The sequence below is a fragment of the Mytilus californianus genome, unplaced genomic scaffold (genome assembly GCF_021869535.1).
Source record: "Mytilus californianus isolate M0D057914Y unplaced genomic scaffold, xbMytCali1.0.p SCAF_2, whole genome shotgun sequence".
Taxonomy (NCBI): domain Eukaryota; kingdom Metazoa; phylum Mollusca; class Bivalvia; order Mytilida; family Mytilidae; genus Mytilus; species Mytilus californianus.
The window spans coordinates 39,100,271-39,127,736 of NW_026262668.1; the positions used below are offsets into that span (position 1 = coordinate 39,100,271).

Consider the following 27,466-nt stretch of genomic DNA (forward strand, 5'->3'; position numbering starts at 1 on the left):
GTAACACTCTCTAACGTGTCCATCCACCCAAACGTGTCCTTAAAATCCTAAATCATCCAAAAGTGTGCAATTTCACATCCCCCAAATGTGCCCGATAATTGTTATAAGCCAAAACGTGTCCACTTTAAATCACCAGAATGTCTCAAAACTTTTAGCGCTAACATGTCCTCAGCGACGTCAATAATGTTTACAGTAATTCACTAAAGAGACATAAACAAAAGAAATAACTTTGCACATATCATAAGCATCCCTGATACCAGCCTTATAGTTGATACTCGTTAGAAAAACATGTATTACTTAAAGGTAATGTTAAATACGTTAAAACAGGATGCGTCACTTACAAGATGAGAATTTAAGTCATTTTAATTGCACATCATCTTTTTAACTGTAACATAACGTTAAATTTATTGTTAAAGAAGTAATAATCTACTAACAGAAAATAATGGATTAACTGATTGTTGCCTGCTTAACATTTTGTGGCAATTATTTCATGCATTTTAGAACAAAATATTGATTTCAATTGTTGGATGCTTAATGTCCAGTGGCAAATATTTCATGCATGTTTAGGATGACAACATATTAACAATAAATTCAATAGGTAGGACACGTTAAGGCGTTTTCAAAATATAGACACCATTGAGCATTCACAAAAAGAGGACTTTTAGGCTTCAGTTGAACACAATTGGGTGCTCATAAAAGGGACACGTTTTGGCGCCCTTTAGCAACTAGATATGTTTTTGCAGTTTAGTGGCTACATATGGACAAGTTTGGGGGATGGACAGGTTTCTGAGTGTTACAAATATATTAAAAAAATCTTGATGTCAGTCATTAAATTCCATAAATGGCAAAATACAAAATAACCCATAACACAGTGCTTATTACCACAGATCAAGTTTGATTTTTGGTGGCGTCACTTTAACTGTTCTAGAGTTATGCCCCTTTATAAATGGAAAAATTGCAAAATTTTTATTTTCTTCTAAATATCAAGTAATAAGTAATAAGCATGAAATTTGGTGGCGACACTTTTACCATTCTTGAGTTATATCCCTTTATAAACATAAAAATTGCTGATTTTTTCGTTTCCGTTCTCTAACTTTAGTTTGTCCCAACCAAATGTTATAAAACTTATACACTACCGTTCTAGAGTTATGCGTGTTTACAAATAGAAATATTGCTGAATTTTTAGTTTCTGTTCTCTACTTAAGTTAGCCTCAACCAAATGTTATGAGACTTACACACAATGCTTATTACCACAAAACTCATATCAAGTTCAAATTTGGGTAGCGTCACTTTTACCGTTCTTCAGTTATGTTCCTTTATAACTATATGATATGCAAGTGGGGGCATCATCTGTGTCCACATGTGGACACTACCCGGTATCCACATTTATTTAAGTATATAAGCTACCTGATTTATGCATTGCGGGGGACACAGAAATACCGGCTTCTGTTTCATTTTTTAGCAAACAGATGCCAGTATTCCACTAAGGAAATAGTGACCTCAGGATTTTTGCAGGGTTTAAAAGGATATTTTTATGCCCAACCTAGGGGGATTACGTTTTCAGGTCTGTGCGTCCGTTCGTTTCACCATCCGTTCGTTCGTTCGTTCGTTCGTCCGTCCGTCCGTCCGTCTGTCCCTCTTCAGGTTAAAGTTTTTGGTCAAGGTAGTTTATGATGAAGTTAAAGTCCAATCAAATTGAAACTTAGTACATGTGTTCCCTATGATATGATCTTTCTAATTTTAATGCCAAATTAGAGTTTTAACCCCAATTTCACGGTCCACTGAACATAGAAAATGATAGTGCCCACTTCAGGTTAAAGTTTTTGGTCAAGGTAGATTTTGATGAAGTTGAAGTCCAATCACCTTGAAACTTAGTACACATGTTCCCTATGATATGATCTTTCTAATTTTATTGCCAAATCAGAGTTTTGACCCCAATTTCACGGTCCACTGAACATAGAAAATGATAGTGTGAGTGGGGCATCCATGTACTATGGACACATTCTTGTTCAAGTACTATAAGCAATAGGTCGTCTATATTTGGAGTATGGAATGATTGTAAGGTGTACAAGTCTGTCTTGCAGGTATAATCCGACCTTGAACTCATTTTCATGGTTCATTGGTCAATGTTAAGTTTTTTGTGTTTTTGTCTGTTTTTCAAGTACTATAAGCAATAGGTGAAGTATGTTTGGTGTATGGAATGATTGTAAGGTGTACATGTTTATCTGGCAGGTATCATCTGACTTTGACCTCATTTTCATGGTTCATTGGGCAATGTTAAGTTTTTGTGTTTTTGTCTATTTTTCAAGTACTTTAAGCAGTAGGTCAACTATATTTGGTGTATGGAATGATTGTAAGGTGTACATGTCTGTCTGGAAGGTATGACCTGACCTTGACCTAATTTTTATGGTTCATTAGTCAATGTTATGTTTTTGGGTTTGTTTTTCAAGTACTATAAGCAATAGGTCAACTATATTTGGTGAATGGAATGATTGTAAGGTGTACATGTCTGTCAGGAAGGTATCATCTGACCTTGACCCCATTTTTATGGTTCAATGGTCAATGTTAAGTTTTTGTGATTTGGTCTGTTTTTCAAATACTAATAGCAATAAGTCAGCTATATTTGGTGTATGGAATAATTGTAAGGTGCACATGTCTGTCTGGCAGGTATCATCTGACCTTGACTTCATATTTATGGTTCAATGGTCAATGTTAATTTTTTTGTGTTTTGGTCTGTTTTTCAATTAGCATATATGCAATAGGTCAACTATATTTGGTGTATAAACAAATTGTAAGGTGTATTTGTCTGTCTGACACAATTTATCTGACCTTGACCTCATTGTCATATATTTTTAAAGATTTTAAGTTTCTGTAATGCTTTTAGTAAAACCTTTATCTTTAAGACTTTCAACATAAAATCAATGCTCAGTAAAGCAGGCAAGACATTTCAGTGTGTGCACTCTTGTTCCATACAGTTACTTATTTATTTTAAACCATTGCAATTTTTTATTGTTTTAAACAATGCTGCATATTTGTTTTTTTTTTTCATATGCAACTATTTCCAACAGTTTTGGAGTTAGGATGCTAAGTATTATATATAATATTTCAAGCTGCCTTTGGAAATGTTACTTACTTTTCCTAGTGATATTGAGAGGTCGTTGATTATTATAATACTCCTGCCCTCAGGAATATCAATGATCGTCCCCTTATTGTCATTCCTACAATATAGATAAACCTTTAAATTTTTTTTTTCATTCAAACAAGTTCCAAAAGCTAAAAGTAGTCAAATTATTGGCAAATATTAATTCCTTGGAACTATTTGTGTCTGTTAAATTGTCACAAATTTTTTTTTAAACCTCTTCATATTGCTTTCTTCCTGTTTTCAGAGGTGAAAATGGTCCAGGAGGATTTTTATTTGTACCTATACCAAATGAGCAACATAAATGTCAATTTTTATGGTATCTCAATACAAATCTAAAGGTAAGTGGAGAAAAAAATATATAATCATGATAAAGGACTGAACATTCATCTTTCAATAATTAAGAAGGGAAGTGAAAAAAAACATAGTTTGTTTCTATTAAAAATAAGTAAAATGAATAAAACCAACAATGATTTTTTTTTTAAATCCTTGTTCCTTTATGTTATTGAACAGTTGTTAAAAAAAACATGTATCCCACAAATGATGAATGGTCAGTGCCTAAATATCTTGATCAGATCCAGAAAAAAATATTGCACCTGAAAAAGTGAAAATATAATTAGAAAAGGCATCAAGAGATCAGCAAATGGTCTTCAACAATTGCCAAATGTCTTGACCTTTTACCATCTCTATATTGCCTTGACTCTAGACTCACAGTTTTGATATTTTTTTCTACAATTAGTGTTTTTAAAAGCTTAATATTTTGATCTCATGTCAAAGTTTATTAAGGAGTTAGAAAAGTCAGTCACAAATAATATCAAATAACTATTTTGACACCCTTGGGTTAGACAGGTTGTGCACAAATTTACTATGGACTGTCAAAGAATTTCCATTGACACAAAATTCTTTACAGGACAAAAACACTAAGATTTTACACAAACAAGACCACTGACAAGGTTCATTATGTAAGACAAGGACATCAAAATTGCAGGGTTAAACTACATTTTTTTAGTGCTGAACCCTCCCTTATTTTGTCAATCTACAGAACAACCATGTTGGACATATATTGATAGTCATTTTATTGTCTCGCCTTGACGGGGTCAAAAAGAGAGACATAGGTATGATGTTTCCGCTGGCGGCGGCAGCATCAACAATGTATTAGTTTGTGATTAGGTCTAGTTCATGGTGAAACACTAGTGGTAGGTCAATGATATTTGGTATGCAGTTATATTAGCATTAGCACATCTCATTACCATGGAGATTATTTGGCCCACCCCTCAGTCAAGGTCTATTGACTTTGAAACTTTGCTTAGTTTCCATGTATTAGTTTGTGATTAGGTCAGTTTATGGGGAACCACTAGTGGTAGGTAAATGATATTTGGTATGCAGTTGTATAAGCATTGGCATATCTCATTTCCATGGTGATTATTTGGCCCAGCCCCCTCATTCATGGTCTATTGACTTTGAAACTTTTGCTTCGTTTTCATGTTTTAGTTTGTGATTAGGTCAGTTTAAGGGGAACCGTTAGTGGTAAGTCAATGATAATTGGTATGCAGTTGTATAAGCATTAGCACATCACATTTCCATGGAGAATATTTGGTCCTAACCCCCTCAGTCATGGTCTATTGACTTTGAAACTTTTGCTTAGTTTACATGTATAAGTTTGTGATTAGGTCAGTTTAAGATGAACCACTAATGTTAAGTCAATGATATTCGGTATGCAAATGTATTGACATTTGTAAGTTTCATTTCCATGGAGATTATATAACCCCACCCCCTAATTATGGTTCATTGACTTTGAAACTTTTACATAGTTTACAAGTTAATGTTTGTGTTTAGGTTTGTTTAAAGGGAACGACTTATGAAAAGTCAATGGTATTTGGTTTGCAGTTGTATTAGCATTGGCACATCTCATTTCCATGGAGATTATTTAGCCCTGTACCTTCAGTCATGGTTCATTGACTTTGAATATTTGCATAACTTACATGTTTAAGTATTGCTATTTTAATTTCAACATTTGCATTATCAAAATAACAAATAGGCGAGACATATCTCTGTGTTAACAGTTTATATGTATAAGTATTGGAAATGTATGATTGTTTTGTTATGTCAATTGTTGACAATTACCATATTATTTAGAAAGATGCTGACGAAAATAGAATTTTAAAGTTTGTATGCTATTTATTTTTATACAGGGATGGTTACCACAGCAGGCTATTGATGTAGGACTAACAGGAGTAATGCTTGACTACTTAAAATATCTTAGAATACACATTGAGGACCTCAAAAACAGGGAAAAATCCTGAGAATATAGAAAAGAAGGGAAAGAAAATTGTATTTTCATTTTAACAAAATAAGCATTCTGTGATTAGTATTACAATGATTTAAAATTTAGGTTGATTTGATTACATGTTATTGTATGGCAGAAGAATGTGTCATTTATTATGTTTATGAAGATAAAGATTTTTGGTGTGTGTGAATTTTTTGATAATATATAGATGGATCATGGATAACCTTTTTTTTAAAACAATTAAATTTTATTTGTAGAGCTTGAAACAAAACAAAAACATTTTAACAGAGTTTTATCTTATTTTGTGTGGACAGTATAAATTATGTACCTATGTTTGAGTTGTATAAGACAATTTATGAAGTTTCATGGATTGCCTCTGAGGCTCATGGGTTCAAGCAGCTTTTTTTGTGTCATTTGATGGATCCTTTGAATGACCTAAAAACCCCTTGTTAAAATTGTTTGAAATGATAACTTTATTGGTACATTTGTATATATTTCTGAATCATAAGTAGTTAATTGTGATAATAAATTGTCAGGATTTAGGTTTAATAAATGATTTTCTTACTTACTTTATGATCCTCAGGTGTTTTTCATAGGATGTGATGATCACTAATTTTGAAATGAAATGACAGCTTCTTTCACAGGAATCATAGCTCTTGCAGATATATTGCTGAAACAAATTTGTCTTTGTTGATAAAAAAAAATTGGATTAAATGTGAACCAAAAAATGCAGTAATTGAGATTAAGCTTATTATGATTTGGAAATGATATTACTCTTTAAATTGAAGAAATAAAAAAAGTATGACAATACTTATGAACTCATCATGATAAAATATTTTACAATGGTTATCTTTTCTTTTATCTTAATTGATGTTTGGGCTCAATGCCAGACGGAAGGACATCAGCATTTCTCCATCTCCTCTTTGTAGCTGAGAACAATAAGAGGAAAAAGACGGGAGGAACCAGCAGTTTGAACAATTACTATTATGGAAGAAAAGTAGCAAATGCATCATAACAAGATACTTTTTTTATATAGTTACTCATTGAACAATGACATATTTAATTGAATTTGCTGTTTCTCTTCTGAGTTGCATTTTTGTCTAGCTTTGACAAAGTCGAAAAAGTGAGACTTAGGTTTGCTGTTTCGACGGTGTGAACAATGTATTAGTTTGTGATTAGGTCAGTTTAAGGGGAACCATTAATAGTAGGTCAATGATATTTGGTATGCAAATGTATTAGCATTGACTTGTCTAATTTCCATGGAGATTATTTGGCTCTGTCCCTCAGTCATGGTCTGTTCACTTTTAATGTTTTGCATAGTTACATGTAACATGTTAAAATATTGCCATTTTAATTTCAACATTTGCATTATACTATCGAAATTACAAAAAAAGCAAGACATATCTCTGTGTCAACAGTTTATGTATATTTGAATATCTGTATTTAAAAATATGAAGGATGGTTCTACTTGCATGAATTTAAGTATTGTTACCCCTGTCAAAATTCACAGCAGCAATAAATAGACTGAAATTTTGACAAATTTATGATTTTCCATCCTCTTCCCCTTCCCTATATCTTACCAGTACCTTAAAAGTGGCATTGCCTCCCAGTCCTAATCACTATATATCAATAACATTTATTATTTTTAAGATATCGAATAATGACTTCTTCATTCACATTTTGTAGTTCTTTATGGTATTTTATGCACTTATAAAAAAAAAAAATTTTAAAGGGAATTTATTAGAAACTAAGGTTTCAAATCCCATAGGCAAAGTTGACCTTAGATGGATTTGGCTATTTTTTTAGGTCCTTTTTAGTAATATAGCTCTTCAAATGTTTCGGTTCTTATACTTCCTTGGATATCAAATATTCTGCTGTGAGCGTTCCTGATGAAGGTAAATCAAGATAAGTGCTTCTTACGCATGAAATTTACTTCATATGCTCTGACTTTGTGTACATCCTTGGTGTAGATTTTGCCTAGGGCACAGGTGAGGTAGGAGTATATTATTGTTACAGTAATACAGTTGATGTTTAATGAATACCTGTAGTACAGCCATACAATACCCTATGCACCACCGATTAAATACCCCAACCAGTTAACTAATACACAACCTGTATATAGATCTTATTTTTATTGCTTTTAAGAATATGCTGATATAAAAAGGTTTATTGCAGTATGGATTTTTTTTTTTAAATTGAATTCTTGAGATAGAAAAATAATATTCCTGTATGCATGCTACTTTGCATGTCTATAATTTCATAAGAAGGCTTGAAGCTCGTTACCCACCACCGCTTTCAACAGTGGTGGGGCAAAACTCTGTTGACATTTTTTAAATCAAAAATGAAACTTACTTACTTTAACCCCCATAAACGTGGGACAGTGGTCTTACAGCACAACATACTAAGAACGAATTTTAAAAATCAGTTGCAATTGGCTTAGCTCAAAAGATCGGTATGAAGTACAAAAATCACTAACATAAAAACAATAGACACAAAGCACCGAAATAAAAGTACTCACAGTTACTGTAAGCTAGTTCAAAGCCAATTACAACTAATAAATAAGTCATGTCCTCCCAGACTGAAGGATGTTACATTTATACATTTTCATGCTCAGCCCTGATTGAAAATTCAACATTTTTTTTAAAAGCACCCCTATATGAAGAAATGTTTTTGTCAAATATCAAAAAGAGAATTATGTGTTGTGAATATTTTCTTGGACTCAAGCATTTTGCTGGTAGCAATCAGGAACATATATATATAAATATACAAATACAAATATTTTATTAGCACAAACCAAGGATTTGTATAGTAAGACTCACCAAGGATTTGTATAGTGAGAAGGATTGGAATCTCGCGGTATATCGACACTTCTCGCGTATCGTGAGATGTTGCGTACTCGCCACTATAAATTTATACGCGCCTGTTAGTAAATATCAGGTCGAACAGCGTGTATTGCAAGATAATCATTTCTGACTTGTTTGTTGTTAGGTTTAGTTTGTTTTAGCATCTTTATTCAATATTTTGTTTTAATTCGCAAAGATATCACGATTCCTTCTGAGTATGTCATATTGAGGACCTCTCTCAAGCTGGAAAATACTTGAAACTTTGATAGTCGTTTACATTTGGCAGTTGCCGAAAATTATCGTAGTTATGTTGTTGTTTTTCTTGTGATCGTAATTTGAGTAGCCCAACACATCTTTATGATACTTGTAATAGCTGTTTAAGATAACCCCAAAGAGAAGGTCAAAACAATTATTTATTTTCGCAGCTTGTCTTTGTCCTTTCTTCTAGTATATGAAACCATGGAAGTATTATATTGACTTCAATATAATACTTCCATGATGAAACTGACCCAACTACCACAAGAGCATTGACCATGTTGACAGTTAGAGGAAATCATACAGTCTTCAGTATAGTCAGTCTCCATACAATATCTGTATGTTGATTTTTTATCATAGTTAAGTTATGAATAAATTTAACAGAATCAATATACATGTACAAATGTAAGGTCCGCAACAAATGAGAAATTAAATGAATTCATTGATTTTCAAGAATTCTCGTCTGTTCAAACTGCAAATACATGAGTTGTAACTGGAACTATAGAGGTTTGAGTTCATTGAAGGACTGGCAGGAAGTTAAAAATAAGTTCATGATTATAAACAACAGTAAAATAGAAACTGAAATGATATGGAGTAAATGTACATGTACATGGGACTAAATCGCACCCAATACATAGAAAACATAGAAAATTATCAATGAACATGGCTTTTATTCCTGTTCTTCATCTTGACAGTTGATGTAGGGTCTTCAACAATGAATGTATCATTCATATCCTAAAATCAATGGTTGTACCCATGGCAAGTACAAGTAAATTTCCCTTGTGAAAAACATTAGTAACACAAGCAACTAATAGCATTTTACGAATAACTTTGATGGGTTATCTGCTTATTGTGTAATACACCCTACTCATTATTTGTTTCACATTTTTCAGGTTGTGGCCTTTTAGAGACTATACAATATGGGTTTTTCTCATTGTTGAAGGCTGTACAGTTGCCTATAATTGCTTACATCCACTTCATTTGAATTTGATGGATAGTTGTCTCATTGGCATTCATACATCTCCTTATTTTTATATTGGTAAAGATTTGACATTTTTTATTAGCATTAAGAGCATATATAAGTGGACAATCATTTCATTTTTAGGGGGTAAGGCAGGAGGATTTCTCTTGGACAGATTATTCACAAATAGTCAATATTATTTCATTTTTATCTGTTGCTCAGATTGTTTATGTCACAAAGCTTCATTTTCACTTTTTTACATAATTTTTCATGCTTAATGTGAGGCAGAAATGCAGCAGCTTATTCATTTTCATCTTGAACGGGCAACATTATTTCTTCTACTAATTCTCAACAAGCTAAAATATTCATTCCCACATCACCCCACCTTCATCCCATTGACCCAATAAATTCATTGGTTATCCACTTTCGAAAAGTACCTACATTGTACCTAGAAAACCTATCTTAGTGAACACTGACCTGTCTTCGTTTACATCCTTGTCCTTTGATCTCCTGGTAGTTGTCTTAATAGCAATCGTACCACATCTCCTTATTTTTATACCCACATGAAATATTTTTTTACATTCCTTATGAACGAAGCATGAAAGACCAAAAAAATGGAACATTGTTACAAACTAAACTATCTAGGAACACCCAACCACAGAAATGCTGGTACCTGCTATGACATGTATGAAGACATGTATTCTGGATGTCTTGTAATAAAAGAAGTTTGTTCTTGCTGACAAATTTTATTAACACACAAAGCAATATTAAAACATGTTAATTTTCCAAGTCCTTTTTTAATTCCATTCATGACACTATTTGAATAAATATATAGTCACTGGTTGGAATTTACATATTGATAATGGTGATTTCATACTCTGGTTAACTTCCGTCTTAAGTTTGTCACAGGAGCTGACACAATTTGTATTTGAATTTTTGGAACATAAAGTATCCTCTGCGATGTGTACATCATAGAAAATACATTCTACAAATGTATGTATTCTAGAGGCTTGGTTTGATGCCTTTCCCTGTATTGCATGCAGTATGAGTGATCATTTTGTAAGTCAGAATATGGTGTTATTTCTTGCACTTTCACCACAAAGAAACATATCTCCTTTCTTTAACTTTGGTATCCTGAAAATAACAAACATTTTTTTTGTAAGACTAAAATACATAAAATATAATTAGGGTTTCCCTGACATTTTCCATATTGTAAAATTATAATATTTATCCATTTAATTTCAAAGCAAAAAAAATAAAACATTACATGTAAAACAAAATACACCTGCCTACTACAAATTAAAAACGAATAAGAATCTAAAAATTACATTTTGTGGCAGTACTAGTACTAGTGCTGAAAGCTGTCAGAGCTGGATAGAATTCAACTAAGAATTTCTGTGAAAAATATTTAAGAGATGTGGCACACTGGTATGATTCTTGCACAAATTCTGAATATAATGATTTTAAAGTAATTCTGGTATCAGTATTATTTTATATATTTAATAATGTAGTTTACCTGATTATTAACCACAGCCATAACCAACTATTGTCTTCAGAGAGAAGTACTATTAGAACACAAAATATCTTTTACATCTGAAAGTAAAAAACTTAATGCAAGTATGATGTTAAACAATTATACACAGTAACTGAAATTTTATTACTTATGTATCAAGAGTAAGCTACTCTCCTAGCTGTCCATATATTAAAGCTAAATAATTATTTTTTATCAAATAACATTTAGAGAATTTTGCAGTAATTTAAAAACGAATAATTGGGCACTCGTCACTGCTGGGTTATGTATAATCTGTTACTGTTTAAACCATGTAAACAGATGTAATTTACATGTTCACTATAATAATGCTGGGATATGTATTTTATTGAAATTAATCCAGATATCTGGGGTTTTATGGTATACATATATATATATATATATATATATATATATATATATATATATATATATATATATATATATATATATATATATATATATATATGAACATTAACAAAGTAACACAGTTCATAATACATCACAAAAATAATAAAATACAAGACCTGAATTTATGTAGAATAAGGAGTCTGGTCAGAAAAAGTTCAGAATTTTAAAGTCCGCATTGGCACATTATGCATCCTATACAAGTACATAACCGGTTGATTGTATTGGTGTAACAAGGATTAATTATGTACTTTAGTAGACATGTAGCCATCCCAAGAATATCAAATGTTTGACCATGACAACATAAAATTTTTGACTATTTTGGTATTTCTTTATATTTCGAATGATGAACCCAGACGCCCAAGAGTCCTGACAATACATGTATGAAGAGTTTTTAGTAGTGAGCTGAGAGTTTATAACTGCTCCTTGATGAAGTGCCCAATTTTACTTTCAAATTCTCCATACATGTACATGTGAATGGACCGTTCTTTTCTTTTTGGTTTTTGTTTATGAGTGTTAAGAAATTTTGTGTATTGTGGAACACTTTTTGACAACAAAGCCTGAAAAATAGTCTTTCATAAAATTTCTTTTTATTCATTTGGGCAGTTAGAAAAATTATACTGGTCTGGGACGAGCGCTTGTGATTTATCCTGAAGACGGCAATATATATTTTTTATTTCATTAACTGAATTAGTCGCACTGAAATCGTACCCTTATCCCCCACACTTTTAAGCACATATATACACATATACAAATGTAACTATCTCCTGTTATCTTTGGTACAGGCCTGAGGTATACCAAAAAATTGGTCACTATACAAATCCTTGGACTCACTATACAAATCCTTGCACAAACTCATCAACAATAAATCGTTAAGGCTCATGGCATATTAATTACAAAATTGATCATTCATAATAAGTATTGTAAACAATGACTATATTAATATGTAATATTATAAACAATGACTATGAATTAAAGACATATTGACAATTCTATAGTGTTTGCTCAGCTTTACGCAGGTTCAAACTGTCTGATATGAAAGAGGAAGTCAATTTAATATTGTGTATGAATTATTATTTAATAAAAAGTTAATATTATTTTCATTTTTTTCAAATTTTGTAGGATCATCGATTATATTTGAAACTTTTTGGTAAAATATGGCCCTTTTAGTTGAGTATTTTTCACAATGTAAAAGAAAATGTTTTTATTTTCAATTTGACCAGAATTACATACAGAGCAGTATCTCTCATTTCTGGGATATTTAGATGTCTCCCTCTTTCAATCATCAGTATATGAGCACTTATACGGATCTTACATATTGCAGCTCTGTCACTTCTGTTTTTTAAGATATCAACATAGGGGGGTCTTCGACCCATTATGTAGACACTCTTGAAAAAGTCTAACTTCTTTGATTCAAGCAGGAACATGTATATAGATATACTGTTCCCAGATTCAAGTATATTTGCATTTTGAACTTGCAAAAAACTGGTCATTAATTCTTTGTTTAATGGAATTTAAATTACCATTGACATAATTAAAGTTATTAACGATATACGACATTCCAAGTCCATTTAAAAGACTCTTTATCTTTATGACCCAAGGGTTTGAATCTACAGATTTAGTGAATATAGCATATGCCAAAGAATAAATGGCGCCGATGGCATTCCTAATAATCGCGAATTTCACAAACCATTATAAAACACTTCACACCAAATAAATCACACTTATATTGGTCATTTTATATGCCAAAATATATCTACTTTACGATAAAACTTATCAATTCATTGTATTTGTTGTACGTTTGGAATTATTTTGTTAATTTATTGAGCAGTTCCGATAGTTTTTCAATCGGACGCTTCCAAAATCCATAAATCTTGCGAAGTCTCGTAAAGTTCGAGATTTTATCAATTTTATACTGAAAAGCCTATCAGATTCATTTCCCGTTAGATATACTGTTCCCAGTAGCAATAAACCAATAAAATGCTAAATAGTATTTGGGAGAGAGGGATGGAAATATGTGAATTTTAAATTTCCTTCCCTATAATTTGAAGTTATATTTATAAGGGTCTGGATGGAATTGCATACTTTGCAATGTGTAGTATTACTTTATTAATTATTTCAACATAAGACATTTTTTATACGACCGCAAAAAATTTTTTTGGATCGTATAATGGTATGATGTTGTCGTCGTCTGCGTCGTCGTCCGAAGACACATTGGTTTCCGGACAACAACTTTAGTTTTAGTGAATGGATCTCTATGAAATTTTTTAAGAAGGTTCAATACCACAAAAGGAAGGTTGGGATTGATTTTTGGGATGATGGTCCCATCCGTTTAGGAATTAGGGGCCCAAAAAGGGGCCCAAAACAAGCATTTTTCTAGTTTCAGGATAATAACTTGTGTATAAGTATTTCTATTGCTCTGAAATTGTACCACAATGTTAAATACCACAAGTAGAAGGTTTGGATTCATTTTAGGGGTTATGGGGCCAACAGTTTAGGAATTAAGGGCCAAAAAGGGGCCAAAAACAAGCATTTTTCTAAGTTTCCAGACAATAACTAGTGTGTAAGTGTATGGATCTCTCTGACATTGTACCACAAGTTCCCATAGAACAAATGGAAGGCTGAGATTGAGTTTGTGGTTAATTGCCCCAATTATGTAGGAATTAGGGGCCAAAAAAGGGCCAAAAACAAGCATTTTTCTAGTTTCCAGACAATAACTTGTGTGTAAGTGTATGGATCTCTCTGAAATTGTTCTACAAGGTTCCACACTACAAAGGAAAGGCTGGGATTGAGTTTTGGGGTTATTGCTCCAAGAGGGGTTTCAAAAAGTTGGGGGGGGGGGGGATTTTTTCCCAAGTTTTTTAAGGGATTCATATTTTTTTTCAACATTTTTTAAATTTCGAATTTTTGAAAAGTTTCAAGAAGAAATCTTCAATTGCACAGTATTGGGCAATGGATTTATAAGATCTTTGACCACATTTAATTTGTGTCAGAAACCTATATTATGTCAAAAATTTGATCACAATCCAAATTCAGACAGTATCAAGCTTGAACATTGTGTCCAAATTTGCCCCAAATGTTCAGGGTTCGACCTCTGCGGTCGTATCAGGCTGCGCTCAGCGAAGCATTTTATTACTTCTTGCTCTCCCCTTTACAGAAATTTTGGGTGCTAAATTTTATAGTTCACATAATATTGATATTATTTTTTTTTTGACATTTCAGAAAATTGTCAAGACTTGCTTTTGAACCCCCTTCATGTATATCTATGCTTATTCTGTCAACAGAGGGAGGTTCAAATAGGAATCTTTCTAAAAAAAAATTACATGCCATGACCGTCAATATATATGTACAAGGATTTGTATAGTATACAAATCCTTGATATGTAGTTGATTTTCTGAAACAATAAAATAATAAATAAGACTTTCAAAAATGCTGTGCATGTGTATTCTCCTTTTAAAGATTCTTTGAAATTGCTATAAAAAATCAACAAATTCAACAGTTTTCTGCTGTTATTGACACACATTATTGTTTTTTATACGACCGCAAAAATTTTTGCGGTCGTATATTGTTCATAGTTGTAATTCACTTTTTTGGTGTTTGGCGGTGTTTTGTGGTGTTCAGTGGTGATTGGTGGTGTTCGGCGGTGAAAAGACCGACCCGCTAAACCAAAAACATGCATGAGAAGTTCAATTTGTGAGTGTTAAAATGACTGTATGAGTTTACAGTAACATCCTTTTCATAATATACATTATTGCTATTATAAAACACACCACTTTAATAGGCATTAGAATTATACAGCCTCTTCTCCAAGCCAGAATCACAAAACCAATTCTGTTATGCATTTTGGCATTGTTAAATTCAAATCATTTCTGGTATTAAGTGACACATTTAAAATCATGACATAAATAACTGGAAAAAAAACCGTATAAATTTCATTTCGAATTACATTCTATATCGTTATTGTTATTGTTATGTTCACATTCTTTCCTCAACTGAACATGAGTATTTAATCCTTAAACCACATTAATGCTTAGGCTAATACATAAAACAAAAACACCATATCATTATGGGATCAGCTCGCCAGTTGTGTAGCTAACTTTATTAAATTCAACAAAAAATATAAAGAAAAAGTCAATCGCATATGACATCTGCACAGGCCGCTGCCATCAGGGATGGGCACGATTACTGACAAATGTAATCGATTAATAATCGATTACCTGAAGGATTTTTGTGTATTCGATTTATAATCTATTACTGTGATTTTTTGTATGTAATCGATTGCAATCGATTACTTTATCAAAAGTAATTACATTACATTTCGATTACTGTCAATTACATGCTACAAAATTACAAAAAAATAATAAAGTAAGCCAAACACAAATATATTGTTCAACGTATGTATAGTGGAAATTTAGAACTTTACAAAAACAGCATTTAAAGCATTGTGTTCGAAGTTTAAGTTGACAGTTGTTTTCTAAATGGAAGCTCTTACTGAGGATCTGAAATATTCAAAAATTCTTGAAATTCTGGGTTTTCAACATGAGCGAGTGGTGATAAAGTTCTTACAATGACATTACATGGCTTCAGTCACTTCTTTATATTTTAGGTTATTTTCCATATTTCTCTATATTTTGCAAATTTTTGCTGTCATACTGACTTAAGTTAGGTATATTGTATTTATTCATTTAACTATATTTGAATATATAGTACATTACAATGTTGTTAGTTTCCTCTGAAAAAGAAATGTAAAAAAGAATAATAATTAATTAGTTCAGTTAATTTCAAAGATGTAAATTTATAATATTTACAACTAATACATGCATGAATTAATCCTTTTGTTTAGATAACCTCCCTAATTAGTCTAGGTTAGTCTATGGAAAGGTATATACTATGAAATTTAGAGCGAGGGGCTTGCCCCAAGCTCTTAATTTCATAGTATATACCTTTTCATAGACTATCCAATTTAGCACATATTTACAACTCGAGTAATCTTTTAATTGGTCTATTGATAGTTTATTTTGGCTGACTACTTGTATCACAGGTGTTTGTAAAAAGGAGCTCATTAACGAAGTTTTGTAAATCTACTCACTAGTATTATTGTAAAATATGTGATTTCAAAAAGCCCTTCACTCCAGAATGAAAAGATGGTAGCTGCTGGTGTAAGTATGTATACTGATATAAAGCGGTGTTTTACTATACATGTACTTCTTACATGGTAAGATGACAAAATAAATTGACCAAAAGCAGGCAATAATTAAATTGCAGTGGAAGCTTTACATGTTTTGAAAACATTTTTTAATTTCACAGTAAAACTAAAGCTATAATAAATTTGAAACATAGAGATAGTTTGTCCCCATAGATATAGTCTAGCAGATAGGCATTAAAAAAAAACTACCAATAGATCAGAGATTATAGGTTTTGTGTTTTTTTTTTTTATTATTTCAAAGTAAAAACTAAAAGATTTATCAGAATATGTTTATATATATATATAGGTGGCACATTATCTTCAGACATAATCACAGTTTTTCAATTCATGACATCGTCCTGAACATGCATGAAATATTTGCCACTGGACATTACGCAACCAATAATCAATAAATCAATCAATTCATGACGAAATAGATTCCTTAAGAAAGTTTAAAAAAATATTACCAAGTTGCTTTAATTTTCCTGCACAAGGTTTCATAGTACACACTTTTCTGTGTACAAAGTAATTGCATGGGTGATACATTATCATAATTTTAAGATATCGTTGTACTCTAATCAAGGTATAAAGAACCATATTTATTACCCTTTATTTAAATGATAAAATTTGCAATTGTCAAAAACAATTTTTAGACCCAAAGATTTTAATAGCAGGATATTTAAAAATCAACGTGAAAACTAATTACAAACTATTTAATTTAATTTGGAACACAACATTTTATTTCAAAATAGCCAGTGGCAATTTTTGTTTTAAATATCTTGATTACGATACGTCTAGGTTAGTCTATGGACAGGTATATACTATGAAATTTAGAGCGAGGGGCTTGCCCCGAGCTCTTAATTTCATAGTATATATCTTTCCATAGACTATCCAATTTAGCACATATTTACAACTCGAGTAATCTTTTAATTGGTCTATTGATAGTTTATTTTGGCCAAAAGCAGGCAATAATTAAATTGCAGTGGAAGCTTTACATGTTTTGAAAACATTTTTTTTAATTTCACAGTAAAACTAAAGCTATAATAAATTTGAAACATAGAGATAGTTTGTCCCCATATATATAGTCTAGCAGATAGGCATTAAAAAGCAACTACCAATAGATCAGAGATTATAGGTTTTGTGTTTTTTTTTTTTTTTTATTATTTCAAAGTAAAAACTAAAAGATTTATCAGAATATGTTTATATATATATATAGGTGGCACATTATCTTCAGACATAATCACAGTTTTTCAATTTATGACATCGTCCTGAACATGCATGAAATATTTGCCACTGGACATTTAGCAACCAATAATCAATAAATCAATCAATTCATGATGAAATAGATCACCTTCCTTAAGAAAGTTTATCACCAAGTTGCTTTAATTTTCCTGCACAAGGTTTCATAGTACACACTTTTCTGTGTACAAAGTAATTGCATGGATGATACATTATCATAATTTTAAGATATCGTTGTACTCTAATCAAGGTATAAAGAACCATATGTATTACCCTTTATTTAAATGATAAAATTTGCAATTGTCAAAAACAATTTTTAGATCCAAAGATTTTAATAGCAGGATATTTAAAAATCAACGTGAAAACTAATTACAAACTATTTAATTTAATTTGGAACACAGCATTTTTATTCAAAATAGCCAGTGGCAATTTTTGTTTTAAATATCTTGATTACGATACAATGAAATCTTACCCTTGTGGTCATTCATGCGTAGTTACTTAGTACACAGGAAAAGTATGTACTATGAAAATTAGAAGGCAAATATAAGCAATTTGATTGGACGAGAAGTTGTAAATATGTGCTAAAATGAAATCTTACCCTTGTGGTCATTCATGCGTAGTTACTTAGTACACAGGAAAAGTATGTACTATGAAAATTAGAAGGCAAATATAAGCAATTTGATTGGACGAGAAGTTGTAAGTATGTGCTAACAGGTTATAAAACTGCCAATGGAGTACATGTTATAACCTGGGGCAATATAATGTAAATCTCCTCTTAATTAGACATAATTGAAATCAAAACATAGTTGGCATCTCATTGATAGGAAGTCCTTGATCATCTGATTAGTAAACACAAGAAGTTTGTTGGGAATTTTTATGCTCTGTTCAAAATTATAAACAATATATAATTTTAGTGTCAAAATGGGATACATGTATCTATTTCTGAACAAGAATTTCAATGCATAGCCATTGGTACATTGTCAAAAGGATTTTGTGTACTTTCTAATTTTTTATATCATAATATTATAACGAATCAACTGTTTATCTATTCTAACTTAAACTCCAACTCTTATTGAAAATTACGCTTCAATGTCAATGTAGTACAGAACTTAACATCAAACACACTCATTTCTTATTTTAATCTATTTTCTTATTTCAAAATAAAAGGCCTTTAAATTATTGACAAGCATTGAAGACAGAAAAGTCAATTGTTTCAAAAGCTGGATATACAGTAAAATTTGGTAGATCTGGTTAATCATAATGCAGCTTGAGATAATAGATACAAATAAGACATTTGATAAACTCTGAAGTCTTATTAATTCATTTTATTTTATCTGTACTATAAAGTGATGAATACATACATATTTTCATTTAAAATAGGTTATATTTCATCAAACTATTACACTAAAGTAATCGAAATGTAATCGAAAAGTAATCTATGATTACATCCTAATTTTTGCTGTAATCTATTAAATTACGATAACATGTAATCGAAAATGTCTTCGATTACAGATTACTGTCGATTACTGGAAAAAATGTAATCAATTACAATCAATTACGATTACAGATTACGATTACCCCATCCCTGGCTGCCATGTTGAAATATCTACTAAAACAAAATAGAAACAGTCAGTATACAAATAAGTGAAAAAAATATATATACATTCTCCATATAAATAGTTATGGGTGCGAGGGCAGGTTAGCTACACTGAAAACTTAGCTTCCTATGATTATAAACTGTAGTTTGATAAACAAAGAAATCTATTCCCACATTTTGAAATTCGTGCAACATAAGTTGCAAATTTGAAATCTAAATTTTACATAACTAAGTAAACGGTCCAATTTTGATCAATAGTCAATGTTTTTTTTAAAATGAATAAACAAATACATGTGAATGTACACATGATAAGGTAATATAGGCACATGTATTAGATAAGAGGAATAAATACATTCATTCTGTCATAAAATTTTATTTTTTTCACCAGACGCAAAGTGGTGCTTATTAGAGGCATTTCAGATATAAATAGAAGACTTAGACATCATTTTCGGCCGAAAAAAAAACATGGACACCAAAATACAACATCTTCTTTTACTGAATATCTTAACCATGTACACCATTGTACACGTGTATATCCTAAAAGCCATTTTCAGACAGACGGCGTTGACGGTTACTAGCAGTTTTTTCCGCTCATACTTCTAAGAGCTTCCAGGTAAACAAGGAGTTTTGAAAAAGCATCTTTTTTCTACAAATAATAGCATCACATCCATAAAACAGTCTATAAGAAAATCAATATTACCATGATGCTAAAAGGTTTTGGGAAGAACACTGTTACTAGTTTCTCTAATAAAAAAGTCTTAGTTCCTACTGTCACATAATTATACATCTAAAAATGAACAAATACTAGTAGTTAAAACTAATTTTGATCTTTCATATAAAAGATAACCCCTTTTTTTGTCCCGAAAGTTAATAAACACAAAGGTTTTAACTACCAATTCTTACATTGGTGTAGAATTTCAAAAATTTCTGATCTTAGATCACTTGCAACATAAATGAACTACAGACGGAGGACAGAAAACTAGTATTCCTATCTTTTGAAGCTGGTTAAAAACAAAACCAACTAAACAAGTTAATCTGTAAGTTACTGCTTACATATGATACCGCTACTATAAGTTACTGCTCACATGGAGCGAACGGATACATTCAAATCATTGTTTACGTTGCAGTTTACTTCGCGGTCCCCGTCAAATAAAGACAACAGTAGTATACCGCTGTTCAAAAGTCATAAATCGATTGAGAGAAAACAAATCCGGGTTACAAACTAAAACCGAGGGAAACACATCAACTATAAGAGGAAAACAACGAAATAACAGAGCACAGAAGTGCAACAAAAAACAAACAACAATGCAACATTCATTGAAACGAACTATTAGATAACAACTGCCGTATTCCTGACTTTGGTACAGGACATTTTAAGAAAAAATGGTGGGTTGAACCTGGTTTTGTGGCTAGCCAAACCTCCGCGCTTTATGGCAATGTTAAATATACCGCTAAAATGACAACATTACATGACGGGAACAGAGTACAAATAAATGCAAAAACACCAAAGACAGAGAAATACATAAATAAATAATATGATAGTACATTTCGACATGTTAACCACAGAATAACAACGAATAACTAAAATAATTTTGGACAGTACACAAAAACAGCTTAATAGAATTACGAAGGTGTGTCTGTAACACGAATGGATCAACGCCACAAAAAGTAACGTCACAGGTAAATTTCTAAAAATTGGATATAAATCAAGATTAGGTTTCTTATTATGTTATTTGATGTATTTAATAACAATTACAAGAATATTAATACAAGAATATTAATATAGAATTGTGTTAGTAATAGTGCAACTAACTATGTCGGCCTTTCTTCCATTTAATCAAACTTTGCAAAACAAATAAATCCTGTGCACATAGTTGCTTAAAGCTAAAATCATACAAATGAACTAATATTGTCGATTTTATTGAAAAGTAACGTAAGTAAAATAAAGCTACATGTTTTCAAGCGTAAATTATACATTGTCGGTATTTGTACTCGCTACGAAACAGGAGAAAGCTCGGCGAATATCACCTTTCTCTCAAATTTAAATTAAAGTTTATACAAATAAATGTAACTTATTCCCACAATGAACCAATTTTGTATTTGTATTTAACCATGACGACTGTAAAGGGAGGTGTTCACATTAGTGATAGACTGTGTTTATCCAAATATTTGATAATCCTGAATTGTTAAAAATCATTTTACAGGAAATATAGTATTTTGTGACATCTAAATTACCTTTTTGGCAATTATAACGTAATCGATCTTCTAGATTTAGAAACAATCACTTAAGCCTACCGGTATATTATAAAGCCTGTCACATATGTTATACCTGAGCATACTAGCTTTTGAAAAAAGTATATTTTTTAACATCCATGTACTTTAACGTTTTTAGTCCTCAAACCTTACCCTATTGGTCCATCGCACTTTAGCGTGATATACCATCGTACTTTAGCAAACAAACCATCGCACTTTGGCGTGAGACACCATCATACTTTAGCGTAGACCATCGCACTTTAGTGTGACCATCGCACTTTAGAGTCCTACATATATGTGGCCAATCCTTACAACATGTTTGTAAGGTAACTTCTCTTGAAAATATAAACCTGGATTTTCCAATCGCGTGAAAAACAGAAACAAGCCTGCACATAGAAACTTTCGTTTTTGCATTCTTATTTTTCATGTAAGGCCTAAAAAGAGAGGATGAAATAACTAACGTATAGTATGCCAAAATAGATGAAAACAATCCACTGCCGGAAACGTTAAGTGAACACAATAAACAATAAGTTTCAAAATGTAATGAATCTATAAGTTAATACGAATATATTTTTAATGACCATGCAGTAGCAGTAGACTTGTTTAATACAGTAGCAATATAAAGATGACATATCAATAATATATCTCATTTTTTTTTTCATTTCTCAATTTTTTTTATATTTAGATGAAGTGCACGCCATGGCGTGTTAGCGTATATGGAGCTAAGCCCCTGATGATTGCATGTACCTGTAATCATACTTTTACTCTTGTGTCATGCTGAAAGTTAGTATCATTATCAGACCCCCTTGATTGCCACTGCAACAAATATGTGAGAATGAAATATACATAGATTTATTATAGTTATACATAAAATTAAATACTTGCAGATCATGGCTTTAGACTGTGTTTCTCAGAAAAATGATGTGCTGTTACTGTGGTCTGGGAATCTAGAAGCTGGACGTATACAAGAAACTGTAAAGGATTTGTCAGATAAGGTTACTGATGCAGGATCTGTTAAAGTGGAAAATCTAGACAGACTTCAAATCAGTAAGTTTAAACAAAGATAAAGCTTTGATTTATTTTACTATATTTAGGCATTATGATCAGGCAGTACTGTACTTTTAGACTGAAAGATTTATTGTTAGGAAAACAGCTTGTTTTGGGTAATTAGCGTCCTATTTTTAAAAACTTGTTTGAAAACTAGAAAACAGACATGTCAGCAAGGGTCTGCTTGCTCATTTTTGTGTGATAAATACTTGTGTAAACAAAACAATACTTGTTCACTTGTTATCGATTTTCATAAATTTTGACACCAGGAACTAATTCAGGATGGGTTCTGTATACATAGAGACTTTCTCTATTAAAATCCAAGTACTATTAACAAAAATTTTCTTTCTTGAGAATGCAAGACATGGGGATGTCTAAATCTGGTGGCAACAGTGGCATAAATTATTTGTATAAAGCTTTATATATCAGGGGGTAGAAGACCTGGATGCTTCATACCTTGTACAGTCTGTCATATGCCCATTATTCTTGAACTCATTTTCATGGTTTAGTATCTGCTTAAAAAAAGATTTTTGTCATGTGAATTTTTCACTTGTCATGTGTAATAGGATAACTATATATGGTACATATGATCCTTGCAAGATCTATTGTCCATTAGACGGGATTCACTTGACCTCATTACACGGATCAGTGATCAAGGTTAAGTTTTCATTGTCAAGTCTGTATCTCAAGTACTATAAGCATAAGGTCAGCTATATTTGGTGTATGAAAGATTTATAGTGTACATGTCAGGTTTGTCTATTAAACCTTGAAATGTAAATGTGAAGGTGCTTGCCATCAGCGCTGATTTTCGAACTCACCCAAGACATTGTAGATATAAACCTTCGATATACATTTCATTATAATTCTACAAGAAATGTAGGTGTGACAGTGCTTACAATGCAATTTTCTATATAATTAATATTTCCAAGGGGCATAACTCTTTGAAAAAAGTTGACTGGACACATTCATAGATGGACAGAGGGGTGAACGGATGGAAGCCAAGAATTTCTATGTCCCTCGCAACGCATTGCACAAAGGACAAAAGTTATTGAAATCAGTTAGGGCAATCAAGACTTATTGTACGACATAGAAGTGAAGACTGACAGATAGACAGAGGAATAGATATACTTAGTGATTACTGTAGGGCACCACCGACAATTTGTCAGGACCCTAATTAGTTTAATGACAAATACAAAAATGATGAGAATACAGGTACAAAACAAATGAAAAAAAGACAGCCAACAAATTTGTTATTCCTGGCTTTTGTCAGGGACAATTAATATGCTGTATGACCTAGTACATGTATATATTATATTTTTTTATAAGAAAGTGGAATATATTTATTCCAAGTAAAAGTTAATAGTTGTTTGTAGTTAGAATTCAATTACTGACATTTTATCTAAATTTAAATATTATCCGAAATAAGATTACTGGAACGACCTGCACCAGGACCTTCACATAAAGAGTAGTGAGGAAAAAATATTCAACAGTATCTTAAATGTCATATGTTTGTTCAAAGTGAACAAATGCAACTTTTACAATTGTATCTGCACATATTTTGTCTTCATTATAGCATCCCATTCAAATTCAGCATTTGATGTGATTGTGTCCCGTATTTAATCTCCACACAGTAAAGTATCTGCATTTATTTTCTTCGTTTATTATAGCGTCATATTCAAATTCAGCATTTGGTGTGATTGTGTCTGGTATTGTTCCTCCCTACAATACAAAGCACAGTATAGATCAGCTGGGTGAGGTATGTCGCCTACTTAGACCTGGAGGTACTCTTGTTATACAGCAGGCTGTGGATAATGGGTCCAATGGAGGAACATCAGAGGCTGAGAAAATGGTGTCTTTGTTAAAATTACCTGGATTTGTTCAAGTGGAGCAGGTATCTTAAATTTTTTCTTTACTGTTTATCATCATTAGAAATTTGCATTGGATAAATGGCATGAATCTATCAAATTTATAATACTTTATTGCCTTAAAATGTTTTCTAGTCCTTTCTAAATTGGAACTTGAATCTTAACAATTATCATTGAGCTATTTTTGGTACTTGTCTTTCAAAAGTAATGCTTTACTGTAAAACAATGATTGTTAGAGTCTCCATCATGCCATTTGTAGAAGAGGGCAATGCTGAGCAAAGATTGATGCAACAATATCATGTTCACATAGGAGAATTTATCAAGCACCTGTCAAAATCAACTGTGGACAGTATTTTACCTGATAGAGCTACATGTACATGTACATGGATATAATAATTTGGTTCTTCACAAGTGCAATTTATATCCTCTCTTTGAAGCAGAAGAGCTAAGGATAAAACCCATTCAAGTTAAGACAGAAGCAATGAGGCATTACTGAAAGTTAATATCAATAGGCAGTCAAAGAAGAAATTCAAACTTTATCTGAGGGAATCTGAAAAATCTTATGCATCATCTTAGATTGGGGTTATATGCCCTCTTGGCGCTGTATAGGCATAAGAGCTACCACAAACCTGATTGAAAAGTTCAGTTTACATCAAAAAGTCAAAGAAGAAATATGCATCAAAATAGGACTGAAAATAAAAAACCAAAAGAAATATTTAGGATTTAATCTAATATGGTCCATATGTCTCTGAAACTTTAAAAACTACATTACATTTGTTGATAAAAACCAGATGGGCATTTTTACAAATATCATGAATAATATTTATTTAATCTAGTAAAGATATTGACTGTTAAAGATGTGGTCATATAGAATGGTAAAGGTGCAATGCATCTACTCCGATATGAAATGTTGTTAATGTTGTTACTCCCTTGACAAAGGTCATTGTTTGGCATTTTAATTTCTCCACCATTTCAGTGTGTAAAAGTGTTTATTACTCTCTCAATTCAGGCTGTAGTTTAACAGTGTGCGTTTCTCCATGGTTACATCTGACTGTCGTGAAAAATAGGAATGTTTAGAAAGTAGCCTTAACACACATAAATAAACAAACTTTGAATCAAAATTATGATAATTAATTCAATTCCTTTTTTAAATGTTTCCTTTGTCATGAAAGAACATGATTATAACTTTTGTTTTTTTATGAGCCAACCAAGAGTGATGATTCTAACAGAACAATTCTTCAGTGCAAGTGTAAAAAGCCAGATTATGAAGTTGGAGCATCAACTCAACTCAAACTCTCATTTGCAAAGAAAACAGGTGGGTGAATGTTTCCTTTAGTATTGACAGGAAGAGACACTTGTCCTTTCTTGAGACTCCCATCCCAAACCCAGAATCTGATTTTAAAATTTCAATTAAATACAAGTTATTTCTGTTTCTAGGATACTATAAGCAATAGGTCTACTATATTTGATGTATGGAATGATTACAAGGTGTACATGACCATCTGGCATGTACCATCTGACCTTGACCCCATTTTCATGGTTCATTGGTAAAAGCTTGGCTTCCAAAACGGTCATATGTTCCGGACATTTATAAATTACCGGACAATTTCCGTCTGGGAAAAGCATGAAACGGTCATCTACTTTTAGTTTTCAAGGCTTCCTTAAGAGACGGTCATTTTAAGATTCTTTTAACATAATTAAAAAATAATTGGAAGTTCGAATTTTTTGACCCGACCTTTTGCCTTAAACAGTCACACATTTCCGGTCATAAAAGTGACATGATGATTAAGTACTATCAAAACAAACTCTACTTTAATACCTTATCATTTTAATTAAGGTATATTAGTTGTCGGACAGCTGAAATTTACCTGTTCAGGCGACAGGTAAACTATTTTGTACCGGACATTGATCGGTCTATTCAAAAGTTATTTTCTTACATTTAAGCGGTTTGCATCTAATTAATTTAGTCAGAAAGATTAAAATTGTCAAAAATACGTTTATAAATATGATTTGATGAAAAATTTAAAAAGGTTTTAAACGAAAAATCGTCAGAACCACGTTATTTGAACTAGTACACGAGTGCGCATGTGCGGTGGGAAATTTAATTATGCATCCTAATTCTTCAAAAATGATAAAATTATCATTGATACCTTTATCTAACATTCATTTCGAGTATTTTCTTGAAGAAATAACGTGGAAAGAGCTACTTAAACTCAATCGTGCTTTGTAAACGTACACGGATTTTACGTATCTGTCTCTGGTCCATGTTTTACCATTGTCAAGTCAACATCCGGTATTAGGAAATGTGCTTTTTATACGACTGCAAAAAAATTTTGCGGTCGTATATTGGTATGACGTTGGCGTCGTTGTCGCCGCCGTCGTCGTCGTCGTCCAAAGAAACATTGGTTTTCGCACTCTAACTTTAGTTAAAGTGAATGGATCTCTATGAAATTTTACCATAAGGTTTAATACCACAAAAGAAAGATTGGGATTGATTTTGGGGGTTATGGTACCAAAAGTTAAGGAATAAGGGGCCAAAAAAGGGCCAAAAATAAGAATTTTTGTAACTTCCAGACAAAACTTGTGTGTTAGTGTATGGATCTCTCTGACATTGTACCACAAAGTCCATATCACAAAGGGAATGTTGGGATTGATTTTGGGGTAATTGCCTCAAAATTTGAGGAATTAGGGGCCAAAAAAGGGGCAAAAAACAAGCATTTTTCTAGTTTTATGATAATAACTTGTGTGTAAGTGTATGGATCTTTCTAAAATTGTACTACAAGGTTCCATATCACAAAGGGAAAGCTGGAATTGAGTTTGGGGGTAATTGCCCAAAAACGTTTAGGAATAAGGGGCCAA

At 31.9% G+C, this 27,466-nt stretch overlaps 2 protein-coding genes and 1 long non-coding RNA gene across 7 annotated transcripts in view; 2 read left to right on the top strand and 1 right to left on the bottom strand.

Annotated features, from left to right (window-relative positions):
- The window catches only part of LOC127727930 (stAR-related lipid transfer protein 3-like), a 191,169-nt gene extending 184,896 nt beyond the window's left edge, over nt 1-6,273 (top strand). For all 5 annotated transcript variants that reach the window (XM_052235087.1, XM_052235089.1, XM_052235088.1 and 2 more), the window contains 2 exons: nt 3,387-3,480; nt 5,332-6,273. In XM_052235087.1, coding sequence (XP_052091047.1) covers nt 3,387-3,480; nt 5,332-5,442 — 205 coding nt within the window. In that variant the 3' untranslated portion in view covers nt 5,443-6,273. The remainder of the gene's footprint in view (nt 1-3,386; nt 3,481-5,331) is intronic.
- A 3,938-nt stretch (nt 6,274-10,211) lies between these two features.
- On the bottom strand, nt 10,212-11,180 carry LOC127727948 (uncharacterized). Its single transcript, XR_007993929.1, has 2 exons — nt 11,002-11,180; nt 10,212-10,619 (listed from the first exon to the last, which is right to left on the bottom strand). It is a non-coding gene; the product is annotated as an uncharacterized LOC127727948 (long non-coding RNA).
- An 11,378-nt stretch (nt 11,181-22,558) lies between these two features.
- LOC127728956 (anamorsin homolog) lies at nt 22,559-25,930 on the top strand. The gene is made up of 3 exons (XM_052236536.1): nt 22,559-22,742; nt 24,410-24,633; nt 25,811-25,930. The coding sequence occupies exons 1-3, from the start codon at nt 22,586-22,588 to the stop codon at nt 25,928-25,930; spliced, it is 501 nt and encodes a 166-aa protein (XP_052092496.1). The 5' UTR covers nt 22,559-22,585.
- Nucleotides 25,931-27,466: the final 1,536 nt, after the last annotated feature.